The sequence below is a fragment of the Physcomitrium patens genome, chromosome 5 (genome assembly GCF_059467195.1).
Source record: "Physcomitrium patens ecotype Gransden chromosome 5, ASM5946719v1, whole genome shotgun sequence".
NCBI classification, from domain to species: Eukaryota; Viridiplantae; Streptophyta; class Bryopsida; order Funariales; family Funariaceae; genus Physcomitrium; species Physcomitrium patens.
In genome coordinates, this window is record NC_143414.1 from 8,133,493 (window position 1) to 8,147,051 (window position 13,559).

The 13,559-nt window shown below is 38.5% G+C and overlaps 2 protein-coding genes across 13 annotated transcripts; one reads left to right on the top strand and one right to left on the bottom strand.

Annotated features, from left to right (window-relative positions):
• The first annotated feature begins 1,470 nt into the window (after positions 1 to 1,470).
• LOC149989255 (uncharacterized) lies at positions 1,471 to 3,599 on the top strand. Of its 4 annotated transcripts, none has more exons than XR_016502923.1 (2): positions 1,471 to 2,945; positions 3,191 to 3,599. XR_016502923.1 is itself a non-coding variant. In XM_090250408.1 (2 exons), the coding sequence occupies exon 1, from the start codon at positions 1,655 to 1,657 to the stop codon at positions 1,973 to 1,975; it is 321 nt and encodes a 106-aa protein (XP_090106534.1). In that variant the 5' UTR covers positions 1,471 to 1,654; the 3' UTR covers positions 1,976 to 2,189; positions 3,191 to 3,599. The 4 variants fall into 4 exon arrangements, 1 of the variants encoding a protein (XP_090106534.1); XR_016502924.1 differs by having other exon boundaries at positions 1,471 to 2,827; XR_016502925.1 differs by having other exon boundaries at positions 1,471 to 2,813.
• On the bottom strand, positions 3,136 to 9,532 carry LOC112282149 (uncharacterized). Of its 9 annotated transcripts, XM_024519437.3 has the most exons (15): positions 9,250 to 9,330; positions 9,047 to 9,097; positions 8,591 to 8,723; positions 8,280 to 8,485; positions 7,735 to 7,997; positions 7,364 to 7,621; positions 6,713 to 6,995; positions 6,406 to 6,509; positions 5,753 to 6,150; positions 5,248 to 5,415; positions 5,025 to 5,117; positions 4,671 to 4,731; positions 4,451 to 4,515; positions 4,208 to 4,331; positions 3,136 to 3,912 (listed from the first exon to the last, which is right to left on the bottom strand). In XM_024519437.3, exons 3-15 carry the CDS (start codon positions 8,687 to 8,689, stop codon positions 3,521 to 3,523), a joined length of 2,514 nt encoding a protein of 837 aa, XP_024375205.1. In that variant the 5' UTR covers positions 8,690 to 8,723; positions 9,047 to 9,097; positions 9,250 to 9,330; the 3' UTR covers positions 3,136 to 3,520. The 9 variants fall into 9 exon arrangements, 7 of the variants coding, with proteins under 7 accessions (XP_024375205.1, XP_024375208.1, XP_024375212.1 ...); XM_024519440.3 differs by lacking the exon at positions 9,047 to 9,097 and having other exon boundaries at positions 9,250 to 9,531; XM_024519444.3 differs by having other exon boundaries at positions 3,136 to 3,435; positions 3,805 to 3,912; positions 8,591 to 9,530.
• Between the last annotated feature and the right edge of the window lie 4,027 nt (positions 9,533 to 13,559).

Consider the following 13,559-nt stretch of genomic DNA (forward strand, 5'->3'; position numbering starts at 1 on the left):
AACAATATTAAGACTATTTGTTCTTATGACAAGTTAGACTATTGTAAGCTTAGACTTTTTTTTATTTGTGAATAAGTCAATCTTGTTCCTTATTGATTACATCTATTAGAGTCTATAAAGATCCATCTTGTATTCCACATGCCTCTTTTTGAGGCATATAAGACAATAAATATCTCAAGAAGAAAACAAATGCCACCTCCTCCTATAGAAGTAGATAATAATGAAGAGTTTGAGATGGAAGAACTCTTAAACTCAAGTTGATATAGAAATAGATTAGAATATCTTCTTCATTGGAGTGGATATGATACTAATGAATATACATGAGAGTCAGAAAAAATCTTGCAAATGCAACAAAGAAGATTGAAGCTTTTTATCAATAATATCCATAAAAATCAAGATTAAAAAGATAAAATAAAATAAAATAAAAAAATCCATGAAAGATGATAACCACTCTTCTTAGAATTCATTTCTAAAAAGACTACTATCACAAATATATGTATTTAATCAAATAACTATCTACATGATTAAATAGAAATAAATAAATGTTAATTAATTTCATAATATTTTTTAGAGAAGCTTCTTAGAAGCTTTATAGACACGATTTTGACTTTACATATGTTTATAATTTATTGATAGGTTAGAAACTTAGTCAACAAGTTAACCACATGTCATACATATTGGTAGCTTGTGGAACAAGCTAATTGTGTCGTGCACATATAGAAAATTTTCCTTGTAAGTTAAGACATGTGTTAAGCAAAGTCAACATGTGTTGGAGGTCTTAAAAAACATTGTTATGTATATTCTAATTAGATAGTATATATGGAATAAGAATAAAATCTTCTTTATTCTTGTAAATGCCTTTTTGGTTGTTAGTCTTGTTTCAAGACTATCTAGTCTTCTTGTCTTTGGCAATTGCTATTCTAATTCAATATATTATCATCTTTGAGTGATTTTCTAGTATTTTTGAATGATACAAGAGTATATTAAGATTTTCTTTCTTTGAGATTTATGTCCTTGACTCTCATCCCCTTACTATATACACATGGAGTGTTGCATTAACAATATGGGAGTGTTATTTTAAATATATAGATATATTTTTAAAATATAGATGTCATTTGTAATTGATTGTTTTAAAATAATCTAAAATATTTTTTAAACTATCTTATATTCTATACAAACTTCAAACAACATAAAAAATAAACAAATAAATAAAAACTAGTTAATTAAAATATAATTATATAAATAATTTATTATTAAAATATTATCTCAAATTTATTATTTATACTTGAATGAAAATATTGATTTAAATATCAAAACACTATTTAACTATTCCATTTCTTCTCATGATTTACATTAATGTTATTTTTGTAATTTTCCAAATTAAGGTTTATGCCTCCAACCAACATGATATGTTACATTCTAATATTACATCGTTGCATTTTGTCTTTTATCCTCATTAATGTAGATTGCATTAATTGCAACATTACATTGTGTATTTTAAACAACATAGAAACAAAAGCAAAGTTCATCTGAAGCTTTACATTCATCACAACAATCGCTCCTAAAAATCCTAATTGTCACATGGAAATCGTCGTCACGAAGGGTTGCAGTAATTGCGAGGTGAAGATTTAAATTTCAAATTGAAGTTGGGGACATGCGACGAGAAGACGATGATGCCTCTGGGACGTTGAAGCTCCGGCGAGGCACCAACAACGAGAAGTGGGGAAGTGAGCAGCGATTTAGAGGCGCCGAGGAACCAGGAGAGCACTGGGCATCGGATTCTCCCACATCGCCAAGCGCCATCTGCGTCGACGTCGGGGCCCACAAGCTCACAATGCCGGGATGCTGTCAGACTCCGCGGTTGCGGCGTGATTTCCCCCGACGCCAGATTGGGGTCATTAAATCGTGCTGGATGGATGGGGAAGTGAAGGAAGAGAAGGAAGTGGGGATGGCGAGGCAGAGGAAAAGAAGATGAAGAATCCGCAGAGAGGTGAGGGAGGAGCGAGTCGTGCGTTTGCAGATGTGTCGTGATGCACACGTCCTCCGCCTGCTCCTGCTCTCCCTCCCGCTCCTCCCTCCTCCTCGTCGCCGTGCTGGGCCCCGCCTCCGCGCGGTGGGTTTAGCTTCGACAAGGTCGGCGTGCCATGGCGGCATTGCTTGCCTGCTGGATCATGTGCGTGAGGAATTAGGTGTGGAATTCCAATCCTGGTCGCTCAAGTCAAATTTTATTCTCCTCCCTCGTCTCTCAGAATTGTACCACTTGGCGACATGGGTTGGAATTTTCCGTCCCTTCAATGTGCTCTACCAGCTTGCCATGTCAAAATCTGACGGAGTTTCTCATTTGTGAGACGAATTTTTCCACAAAGAAATGATAAAAATATAAAATAAAGTGCTCTTGAAAGCGAACTCGAGAGTTGGTGTGATGTGATGTGTTTTTGGAACATTTACTTTTTTGCTAATCAAACAAAAGTTTGACATGGCATTGGATTGTGGCCCAATAAGAAGTGGGTTGTGGTCAAGCTTTCGGCGTTGGAAAGGTAAGGAGCTGGCTTGACTGATGGTGGACTGCTGGGAACTTGTGCCCCCTTAAGAACTGATTTTTTTGTTGATCTGTTTTGGAGACGTTTAATTGATTCTCTCAGTAATGACGCAATACGAAAATTTTGTCCTACGATCAGGCTTGTTTGTGTCCCTTCTTTACGTTGTTTGCGTTGTTTGCCTCGCATCCAATCTTCCCTTCCTTGTTCTATGAAGACTTCATTGTCACCCACATGGGCTTCGTACACGTGATAGATGGAGGAGATGCGTGCAAAGTGTGTCCCTTTCGGTAAATTGTGTAATTCAAGGGTTTGAAACTGGTGTTAATTTTCGGGTTAGATTGGATGTTCTTGCTGCTGCTGCTGCCTGTGTTTATCCCACAACCATCCTACATGATTGACTGTAATGTGAGACTCTACGTAGCTTCTAACCCTTAGAAAGTGATTTCGTTTCTAGTCAAGAACTTGATGAGAAGAAATTCCTCAACTATCGTCTTTGAAATGGATCTCACAATGTGCATGTTGTCTAGAAAGACGGACATGGTGAGCAAGTCTGTTGACGCGCTTCCCCACCACATGATGAGTAATCGTGAGAATGTCTTGTAATCGAGAGAGTTTACTGGCGATGTAATTTGCGTGTGAATTGCACGCAGGGACATTGTCAAATTGTGCCCTGCCCCTGCTGACTGCATCCGTGAGGCAGAACAGTATTGAAGACTAACGCTTGTTCATATCAGTCGCTGTTATTGAGCAGCGAGGCGCAACAAATCGCAATGGCTGTCATCTACAAATGATTCTACTTGGAAACTTCTCATACTATATTCTCCCCGCTGAGGCTTCGGTCTTGGCCAAAGAGGATCTGGTGAAGTGGTCTTGATGCCAATCAGTGTGCACAAAGCTGTACATTCAGGGCCACTCATGGGTTGGTAAGTAATCTATGCTATGTCTGTTAGAAATTCTTCATCGTAAAGCGGAAAGCGTATTCAAATGCACATGGAATTTGAGTTGCATTCACTGCTGACATGAATATAAAAGAGATTTATAAACAAGTTATTGATACGACTACACTCAAGTTTCTTGTTTATAAAGCAAGTGATATGATGCAAACTACTTTCTGTTAGACAGGTATCAAAAAAGAATTCAAGACGTGATAAAGAATTCTTAATGAAATCTTCTTCTATCGAGTACTGAGATTTTTTGGCAATAAGCACCACTACCAGAGTTTTCAGGTCATAAAAGATACTGTTGGTTCGGTTTACAAACGTACTGCTGTGAATACGTCCATACAACATTTTCTCGCCTCTCCACCAATTAAGAGGCCTGGATTTGATGCGGGTGCTTACTCTCCGGCCCTCTTTCCACTCACTCCCACCATCTGGTGTATGACAAACAACGGAATGTCCGAGATTTAGCGTCCGTCTAAAAATCAATAGGAAGCCAGCGTCAGGTGCATTGATCGTCTCTGAAGCGTTCCAGAAAATTAAATGTAACACAATTGTAGTTGTATCTTGTGGTCTAAAACCAAGTTTTGGCCTTGGTCTTTCAGATCGATAACAACCGAAAAGTGGCAATCCAATAAGAGAACCTTCCACCAAGCTTGTTGTTGAGATTTGCGAAATAAGTTTCTTCACTAATGATTCCCATTTTATAGATTCTGCTTTTAGCCCTACCAATGGGAGTGCCAAGATTGGCCCACGTTCGCTTCCCCAATCCACGAATTTTCTTGCATCCAGCTGCCGGCTTAGCCTGGGGACTGAGAGTGAAGATATATGGATCTTTTTCGACATCGGCAGCCTGTTGGAGTTCAAGCAAGAGAGCCTTAAGGACATTACGCTAGTATTAAAATCTTTAGAAGCTGAATTCTACAATTTCGTAGCAATGGCAAACCTAGATTTCAGATGATTCAATTTTACCTCAATATCTGGTGGTTTGCCTCGTATTTGTGAATGTGTTGGCAAAGCCTCTCTTTCAGCTCCACCTGCATCACGTTCGGGCCAAGCATTCCTCACTACCCTCAGAACATGTCACTTGTATTGTGATTACTTTTAATAAGGTCGGAATGAATCAGCGAGGGTTGCTGATGATAACATTTTCATTTTGACGAGGACGAAGACAACTGGCTCTCACTGATACCTTCCGATTGCACTCCAGTTTTTGGCTTTGAAGAGCAGCTTACAGAGTCCGTGCCATCCACCTGAATATACCAACAATATCCAAGAATACGTCAAGCGTGTTCCATCCTTGAGTGCTACGAAGACATGACAGTCGAAAGTTAATTTCCGAACTTTCACAAAACAAATGTTCGCTCCTGAGGGATCGTCGGGTAGCCAACATATTTCTCCATTTTGATTTGCTTGTCCTGTAGAGTAAGCGATTGCCTGTGTCACATGGGCACAGGCTTGATGGACAACAGTGTGACGGTTAATTGGATAGGTTAGGCAAGAAAAACCGATAATTGAATGGATTGAGAAGACAGTGAGTATTCACCTTACCATTCAACTCAGCATCACCAGAAGGTCTCTCTGCAGCACATTTCAAATCAATGATGATTTCGTGACTAAGCTCCTCAGCCTGAAAATGCTGCAAGAAGAAACAGCCACATTGAATGATTAGCAAGATGGTGCCCCATCAATGCGCTTGTTTCCAAGATGCTCGCTAACAAGGGGATTTCATGAAAAGAAATCTCGAAGTGTCAACAGTGAACACGTACAGTATGTGAAAAGTTAATAACTTTTATCGTCAGGCTCAGAGTGCTTACTTGACCAATGGCAACATCATCTGTCATCAAATTCCTACTCTCATGGTGAAATTCATTAGTCGTATGCGCACAAAAGTCATGATCCATATCATGGTTGAGAATATCAGTCTGAAAGATGATCTAACACAGTGCGCTCATGTGTTAATCATGGTATGAGGTGCAAATCTTCTTACTACCTCTTCAACAGTGCTATCAAAGAGCATCTAAAGTTGACTAAATCGACACGATCTGTTAGCACGACTCTCTTTTGCATGTCTGACTGAATTATTACTAACAGTCTCCGCAAATATCTCGTATTGTTTCCGAATAGTATACTACGCGGCTTCACAGCAACTTATACAAAATGTGTTTTAGCACTGAGACTCAAAAATCAGAAGTTGTGATTCAATATACCCTTGCAAACATTTCGCAATACGAATTTTACAACGTACACCTTTTAAGTGCAAGATATACTTACAGCTGAGTTTTTCCTTCCCTTAAATTCAACAGAAGATAATGAGTCATCACTTGAGTTGCTGGCTCTTGAGAAAGATTCATTGGCACTGTCAAATGTCAACCGACGCTGACTCATGTCAGGGTTTATCCATTTTCTGCTGTAGCGAACGCCAGTCAACAACATAGGGTTCCGAGGAGGTGTTGCTGAAACATCTCTATTGGAAAAAGATTCTTCTTGCAGAGGGATGTGAGAGACATCTTCGTTGTCCAAAACCTGATGGAGTTTTGGCGGATCACTCTCTGCATCCCTATGCAAAGTTGTGTGGTCAAGGACAGTATCTTGATGAGCAGCATTCGCGTTTGCTTCTTGTGCCATCATTCTCTTAGAACGGTCCACATTCGGTTTCGTTGATGAATGCCCTGAAGGCAACTTAGATTATCTCATACACTAGAATTCCCGAAATTGAAAAAATTGCAGTGTATCCCATCACATCTCTGGAAAGATTGTGGAATTCCACACATCAGTAAAGCCAAGTAAAAAGCACTGATTTTTGAGCTTCACTGCTAATCATGGATGACTACTAGAATCAGCATCCATACTCAAGTTAGCTTATAGCCCAATAGACGGCAGAATGTGGTAAACAGATTCAGTTTCGAGATAGTTATTGCAAGTACCTTCAACATGACTCTTTGCCAAAACTGCCGACACGCGTGTGCCATTCTCGCTGGCTCCTTGCGTGGAAACTTCAATCCGACGAGGAGATTTTATGCCAACTGTCCTGGCATAAGGACCACCGTAGAGGACGATTGAATAAAATGGTGCGACGCAAGACTTCGCGGCTTGATTTCTTTGACAAATCTTGTGTCCTTACACCCCTTCTAAGTTACTTAGTGGAGCAGTGGCCTGATTACAGGCCAGCTTCTGACCATCCTTTTCATTTTATAACAAAAAATCGAACGTGATACTTAATCTATCGCATACCTTTGATGTCCTCGAGAGTGGGCAACTATATTAGGATTGATTGGAGAAATCAACGATAAAGATGCAACACCTTCTTCTTTAGCAGCTTCAGTCTTTTGTACATTACAATCACTACCAGTCGTCCCATTCCTCTTGTCTCCTTTTTCAAAGGGTTTAGTAGAGGCATCCGCATTCCTGGCTTCGTCATGTATTTCGTTCAAAGAAAGGCATGTTGAGCCATCTTGCTCAATACGTGGCAGATTTTCTTCGCTCTGAACTTCAATATTTTCTCCACGATTTATATCTGCACATTGCAACACAAGACCAGAAATATGTCCAAGTGTTGTTATGGTAGGATGGACGTACAATTCCTACTCAATTTCCTCTCTTTCCCCACTTAACTCTGCACACGTCATCGAGTTTGTCCATCGCTACAAAATTCTTGTTGTTTGGTTTGAACACTTTCACCGCTCGCACTCGACTAGAAGTCTCCTAAAATGTGGACTTATCTGTGCAAATAGCAAGACCTCCCTGACCTTGTCTTTGTTCATGTGAGCAGAGAAGATGTGATTTCTTCTGTCTTTATGAATGAAGTAGCGCATAGCTAAGTCCTCTCTAGGTCCTAATTAGTAACATTTTTCTACTGTAAACATTACTCTCTGAGAACATCACCTCCATGCTGCATTAAAGTCTTGGAAGTCAAGATCGGCCTGATCCTTGTCAAATGTGTGGTCGGTATCTCCTCTTCTTCAAGTGCCTCCGCATCCAACTTCGCAAATTCTTCTTGAATTTCGCTTAAGTTCACGGGCTCGGTCTGTCTGAGGAGTTTGGCTTTTTGCCCCTTACTGTTCATGGCTAAATCGGAAATGTAACGTGATCCCCTCGAGCCATGGCTGTCGTGAGATGCCCTTGGCAATTCGACTCTTGTAGCTGCACAACCAAACGAAGATAAATATTGTAATTGATATAAAGGCAATTTGGTGAAAAAAAGGAGGTTACAGAACAAGAGAGTCGCGTGTGGAGGGACGATAAAAAGTGCTTACCATGCTGGGTGAGACGTAGGGAAAGAAAGTTCGATTTGTATCTTTCAGCTCCCTGTATCCTGGGATTAACAGATCCCCGTTGTCCGAATCCAAATTTAGAACGAGATGTCTTTTTCATAAGTTCATTGGCAGCTTTATGAGATGCATCCGTCATAGCCATTTTCTGCGGAGGCATCAATCCGGTGCCTTGCTGGGCCAGTGTTAGCGCTTTGGGCCTCACGTTTTCCTTGAAGGGCTCGTAAGCGCTCCTTGCTGCAGGTGAACTGATTCGACGCGTGGTAATTGTCTCAGCATAACAGTCTTGTGTTAAGGAGGGCATTAATAACCACAGCACGTCGAGACATACGCAAATCAACACACAAATCACTCAAGCATATTCCAAGGTCCAAATTGGAAACTCACAGACCTACTTGGAAGATACGATCGTTATAATTCAATCTTTTGCAATTTTTCTCTCAGTAGATGCAATCGATAAATTGTGCTTTGCATAGAAGTTACACTTGGATGGTTTACGACTTGAGGGTTAAAGGTCTTGATGAGTGCACCTGTAATACGGACTCGACGGGGACTGTTTTCCTGTTACTGCTCTTCGCAGAAATTTTTTGGCAACATCTTGGAAAACCGAGTCTTCAGCTCGTCGTGGCGGACTGTGTGTGCCATTTCCGTGCAGGGATTCTCGCTTATGCATCTCAACGTTCTCTTTCTCGCTGTTTGATCCGCATAAACTCATGGAAGTGCTGCCCTTCAATTCCTGAAGTGAAATTAAGATACGGTGAAGTTTGGGACACGATTTCGGGGGTTTGACTTAAATACAAGCAATTAGAGGAAATACCATCCAGATCATTGAGCTAATTACCGAGGAACCGGATTCGAAATGAATTAGCTTTGCCACATTGGGCATGAGTTTGCTCGCCACATTTTCGTCCTCATCGGTCGATTTGTTACAATCCGACATCCTCCGAGTGTTGAGTGTTTCACAGGCGAGGAATCTATCAACATAGCGTCCACAGCAGAATATCGCACCCGTCAACTGTATTTATGCGGCATCTATTCTCTAATGGCATAACCATATTAGTATGAGCATCTGAAGCAATGCTGTCAAATTTGCTGATTAAATCACAATTTAGTATTTAATATTAGTTTGCATGAACTCCTTTCCCCAATTGTGCATAAACTTACTCGTTCGAGCTTCAACAACTTCAACAAGAAATGACAAAGACTTGAAAGGACATAAAAATTCAGCACAGATCTCCTAATGAAACCATACTGCTTTGACCTCAATAATTGTCTCCTCAACTCTCTCCCTACTCACCCTCGGATGATTTCACGCCACAACCTTTATCCCGAGAGTTTCTCAATCCACCTGCATTCTTAAACATAGTTGTTGAAGCTTCACCAGATCAAAAGGATGCAGTTATCTACAAGAAGTTTTCTAAGAAATTCTAAGAAATTCTAATACAACTGGAAGTCTGCGCTCAATGGTTAATGCAATCAATCAAGGATCATAATTCATACTTCCAACAGGCCACGCATTCGATGATACGCTCCACAAAAGTGTAGACGCCGAAACAAGCTCCTCAAGGTGATGACGCCGACCAACAGAGGGCCATTCAGAAATGCGCAAGCAACTCGAAATCAGCGTTGCAAATGAGACAGCCTCAGCGATGGAGCCGAAGCATAAGATGAGGCGCGGCACCGTACACAAGGTCTCAATCACGATGACCCCGAATTCAAATTCATTCGAACGAGATTCCTAGAGAAATTCAAACGCTTCGATTACGAGACGATCGTGTTCATGGCGCCACAAATATAGCGGGTCATGGTCTGGGGGCTGAGTCAACTTCAGTGACCCAAGACCGTAGTGGCTATCAACTTGGTTCGCAGGCCGATGTGTCGTTCAAAACAAAACATCACGAGGTGCCACGTCAGATTCTGCTTTGCTCATGCGACAAGGAAAAGAAACAGAAAAAATTGAATATACCCTTACGTTTAATAATTTTATTCAGATATGAGGGACATTATTGTTTCATACAGAACAATATATATATATATATATATATATATATTTGATATATATATATATATATATATATATATTTGATATATATATATATATATATATATATATATATGTATGTATCTTCGCATTTTATCAAAAAAGATAAATAAAATATGTTTTTTAAAGTGAGGATGCTAATATTCAGTTTAGTCAATTCGTAAGAAAATATTGTTATTATTTAACAATAATCTAAACAGAATGTGAAGATTTTCTTATATCAACTTCTGACAGAAACATCATGTTTTTCATGCAGGTTGTGAATGATAAAAAGATCATAATACAGATTAAAAAATTTATGTTTCATTTGTCAAAATTTTACAGCATAATTAATCCATATTATATGTCTATTTAATTTTTTATATATTAATGTTTCCTGTATCTGTTTAAAATTTTATACATTTACTACAGTTACACATTAACTAATACTTTATTGAATCACTGTCAAAATACCCGGTTACAGGATAAAAGTAAACATTGTTAAGCATATAAAAGATTATCAAAAGTTACTTGTTAAGATATAAAACCTAAGAAATTCAGATAAAGCATTCATAAAGAAAAATAACCAGCAAGACATTCGGTTATATTTAAGGTAAAGAATTTATTTTAAAATGAAATTGTAACTTAGATCGGTTGGAAAAGCCAAGTCATTCAGAATTACAATCATGCCATTAAAGAATAAAAGAATAAAAATAACCTCAATATTGTATATTTTGTACAACAAAGAAAAGTGTAATCCGGTGTCTAAACTTCTAATAATTTCCAAATTAATGAACTATCATATCTATTGTTATTATTATTGTTATTATTCTCAATCAAATTTCTTAAAAAAACCTTCCAAAAAACCATTAAATAGATACTTGTTACATGGATATTCGGACAATATTTACGATAAAAACTTAGTGTAAGATTTGGTGTTCCATGCTTTGAGCTCTAACTTGAATTTTTGTAAAAAAAAAAATGAATAGAAATGTAAGATTTTAGACAAATGAAAAATGTATTGTTAAAAGTGTGGTAGTTTCTTCAAACAAATACAGATCAATGTAAATTATTGCTGCAGATTATAATTTTTTTTTTAAATAAAATGTTGTTTTTATCAAGTCTACCATATTACATAAGTTTTTAATTCAGTTTAAAGTTCTGTAATTAGAATGTATAGATCACTTGTGGGTTTTACTTGTTTTCATGGTCTCATTACTTAACCTCAAAATTGAAGACTTCTTAGATACTCACCTTTTCTTTTTCTTTTTTTCTTAAATAAAATGCCAATAAAAAATGATAAATATTTTTTTATTATAATAGCATTTATACTATAAAAATTTAGATGATTTTTTACATCTGAATCTATTGATATATTTTATTAGAATGGAATGAAGAAGTCAGAGAGATAATAAATATATATATATATATATATATACATATACATATAAATTCAAGTTGTTAGATATTAAAGGAATAATACCATTATTAACGATGGTACGTGCCTTTAATTTTATTTTTTTATCATTGAAAAAAATCTGACTAAAAGACATGTATTCAAATTTTTGTGTGTTTTGAAGAAAATAGCACATACAAACTAGAATCACAGTTTAGTCATTGATTTTAATATAAATGCATATATATATATATAAATCTTCTCGACATATGTAGAAGACCACATTTAATCTCAAGTCACCTAATAGGCATTCATAATTCACGTACAATATTTCTCATATAATTATTACCACATTATTTTTAAAAGCAACATGGTGTTCAAATTTAATATCCTACGTCCAAATCCTGAATCCAAGCTATGAAGTCTTGTTTGCCATCTAGTTGCACCCAATCATTTAAAATGCATCAACAAGTAACATTAGAAACAGAGAAAAGATAAAAATAAAAGGAAAATTAGTGCAAATATACACGATAGAAAAAAATTGAGAACTGTGCAAGCGGCGAGGAAATCCGTGGAAGCACAGCTGACAGCAGCGCTGACGTGGAAATACTACCGACGTGGAGGCAGAATCCAGCTCAGAGAAAGTATTACCCACGTGGATGCCGACGTGGACATTGAAGTGATTGCAACACACACCCCCCATGACGTTCCCGTTTCCGATTTGGATCTCATGGACTTGTGAGGCAGGTGCGCCCACGCTCTCAAGCCTGCAGCACTTGAATGTGTTCCGTTGCGAAGTAGCAGTAGTACTTGTATTCGGCGTAAGTTAGCAGCAGGGGGGGGGCGGTCAGATGAGGTACCGCCTTCATGCGGTGAGGGGGAGGTTACCTTGGCTCACTCGACCGGCCTAATTGCGCTTCTAGGGATTGGTGTGTTGCGGTGGGTCCAAAGCTGCAAAGATTCCACCGACCAACCGGCCATAAAAGTACGCGATTCTACAGGGATGTTAGGGCGCCAACTTAGTGACCGATCGGAACTGTTCTAGCTGGAATCGCACCGGGAGTGGTCCAGAGACGATCGATGTGCGCGATGGAATAGTGTCTGGGCAGGTTCCTGGATGCCCACGCCGCGGCACTTGGCGTTGTTTTGGTGGTCCATTGCGTTGTTTTGGTGGTCCCGGATAAGGTTAGTGGACTCTTTGAGTGAATGCCTGCTGGTACGGAGCCTCGTGAAGCTTTACGCTACAAGTGCTGTGCTTCGACGACAAAGATTTTATGTAGGTCGACCGAAGGCTGGTTTGTTCTCATACACGGGGATAAGAAATGAAAAGAAAAGAAAAGAAAAGAAACAGGGTTGCTGCAATCGCTGCTCACAGTAACAGAGCTTTGCTATTGCGATCGAAGCGAAATGATGGATCCACTCGCTCTGCTTGTCCGCTGCAGGAAGTGTACTGGACGTCTATCTTAAAGTCCCTACTGATGCATACTGGATCGGTGGCTAGGGTGTCTACTCTTTCAGCCAGAGAACTAAATTGCAGTCTGAGAACTTTGTCAGGTCGCAAGTGCGTTCGGAAATCGACTCTGGGAAAGCCATTCGTTTGTGGATACTGAGCCAGAAAATCGCAATGCAACTTGAATCAAGCTTTAAGTGGAAGTGCCAATTCTCTCGCAATTCAATCCAGTTGTAATGTACGTGCCAAAAATATTACATTGTATTACGCAGGAGCGATCACGGACTGCTTCATATTACTGTATAAAAACTTGTGGCTCGTATGCATATGTTATGCATAGTTTTTTTCTTCTTCTTTATTTTGTGACACAGATGTGTTGCTTGCTACGCTGCTATACATTTAGGCAAGAATCTTATTTAGAGTTCCCATGGGGATGTTTCCAATCCAAGAGAATATTAACTTGAGTTTCTCTGAAGTTCATTATTTCATTTTATTCTTCTAATATAGAGTAATATTGAAGTCCAAAAAAAATATATTTCTTATCCAAAGAAAGAAAATCTTGACTAATATTTTATGCACATATTCATATATAAATAAACACACATACATTCAACAATCAATGAACATCTGGTTGTTTAAAAGCCTGATATAAGATTTAATATACCAACCAACGTAGAATTGAAAATACATACTTTAGTTGAGCCATTAGAGGAAAATCATGACAAGCAAACAACAGTTATAAAAATGAATGAAATCTCTACTATTGGAGAGATCTACAGGAAGGTCACATAACGGCAAGTGAAAAAGGCATGATACAGCTCTATTTCACAAAGAGAAGAATCAAGGGTATGAATTAAATACTGTAAACAATTCTTCATAAATAAATAAACAAATAAACGAATATCTACCTCACCCCCAAAAACGATTCGTTTAGTTTATTAGGA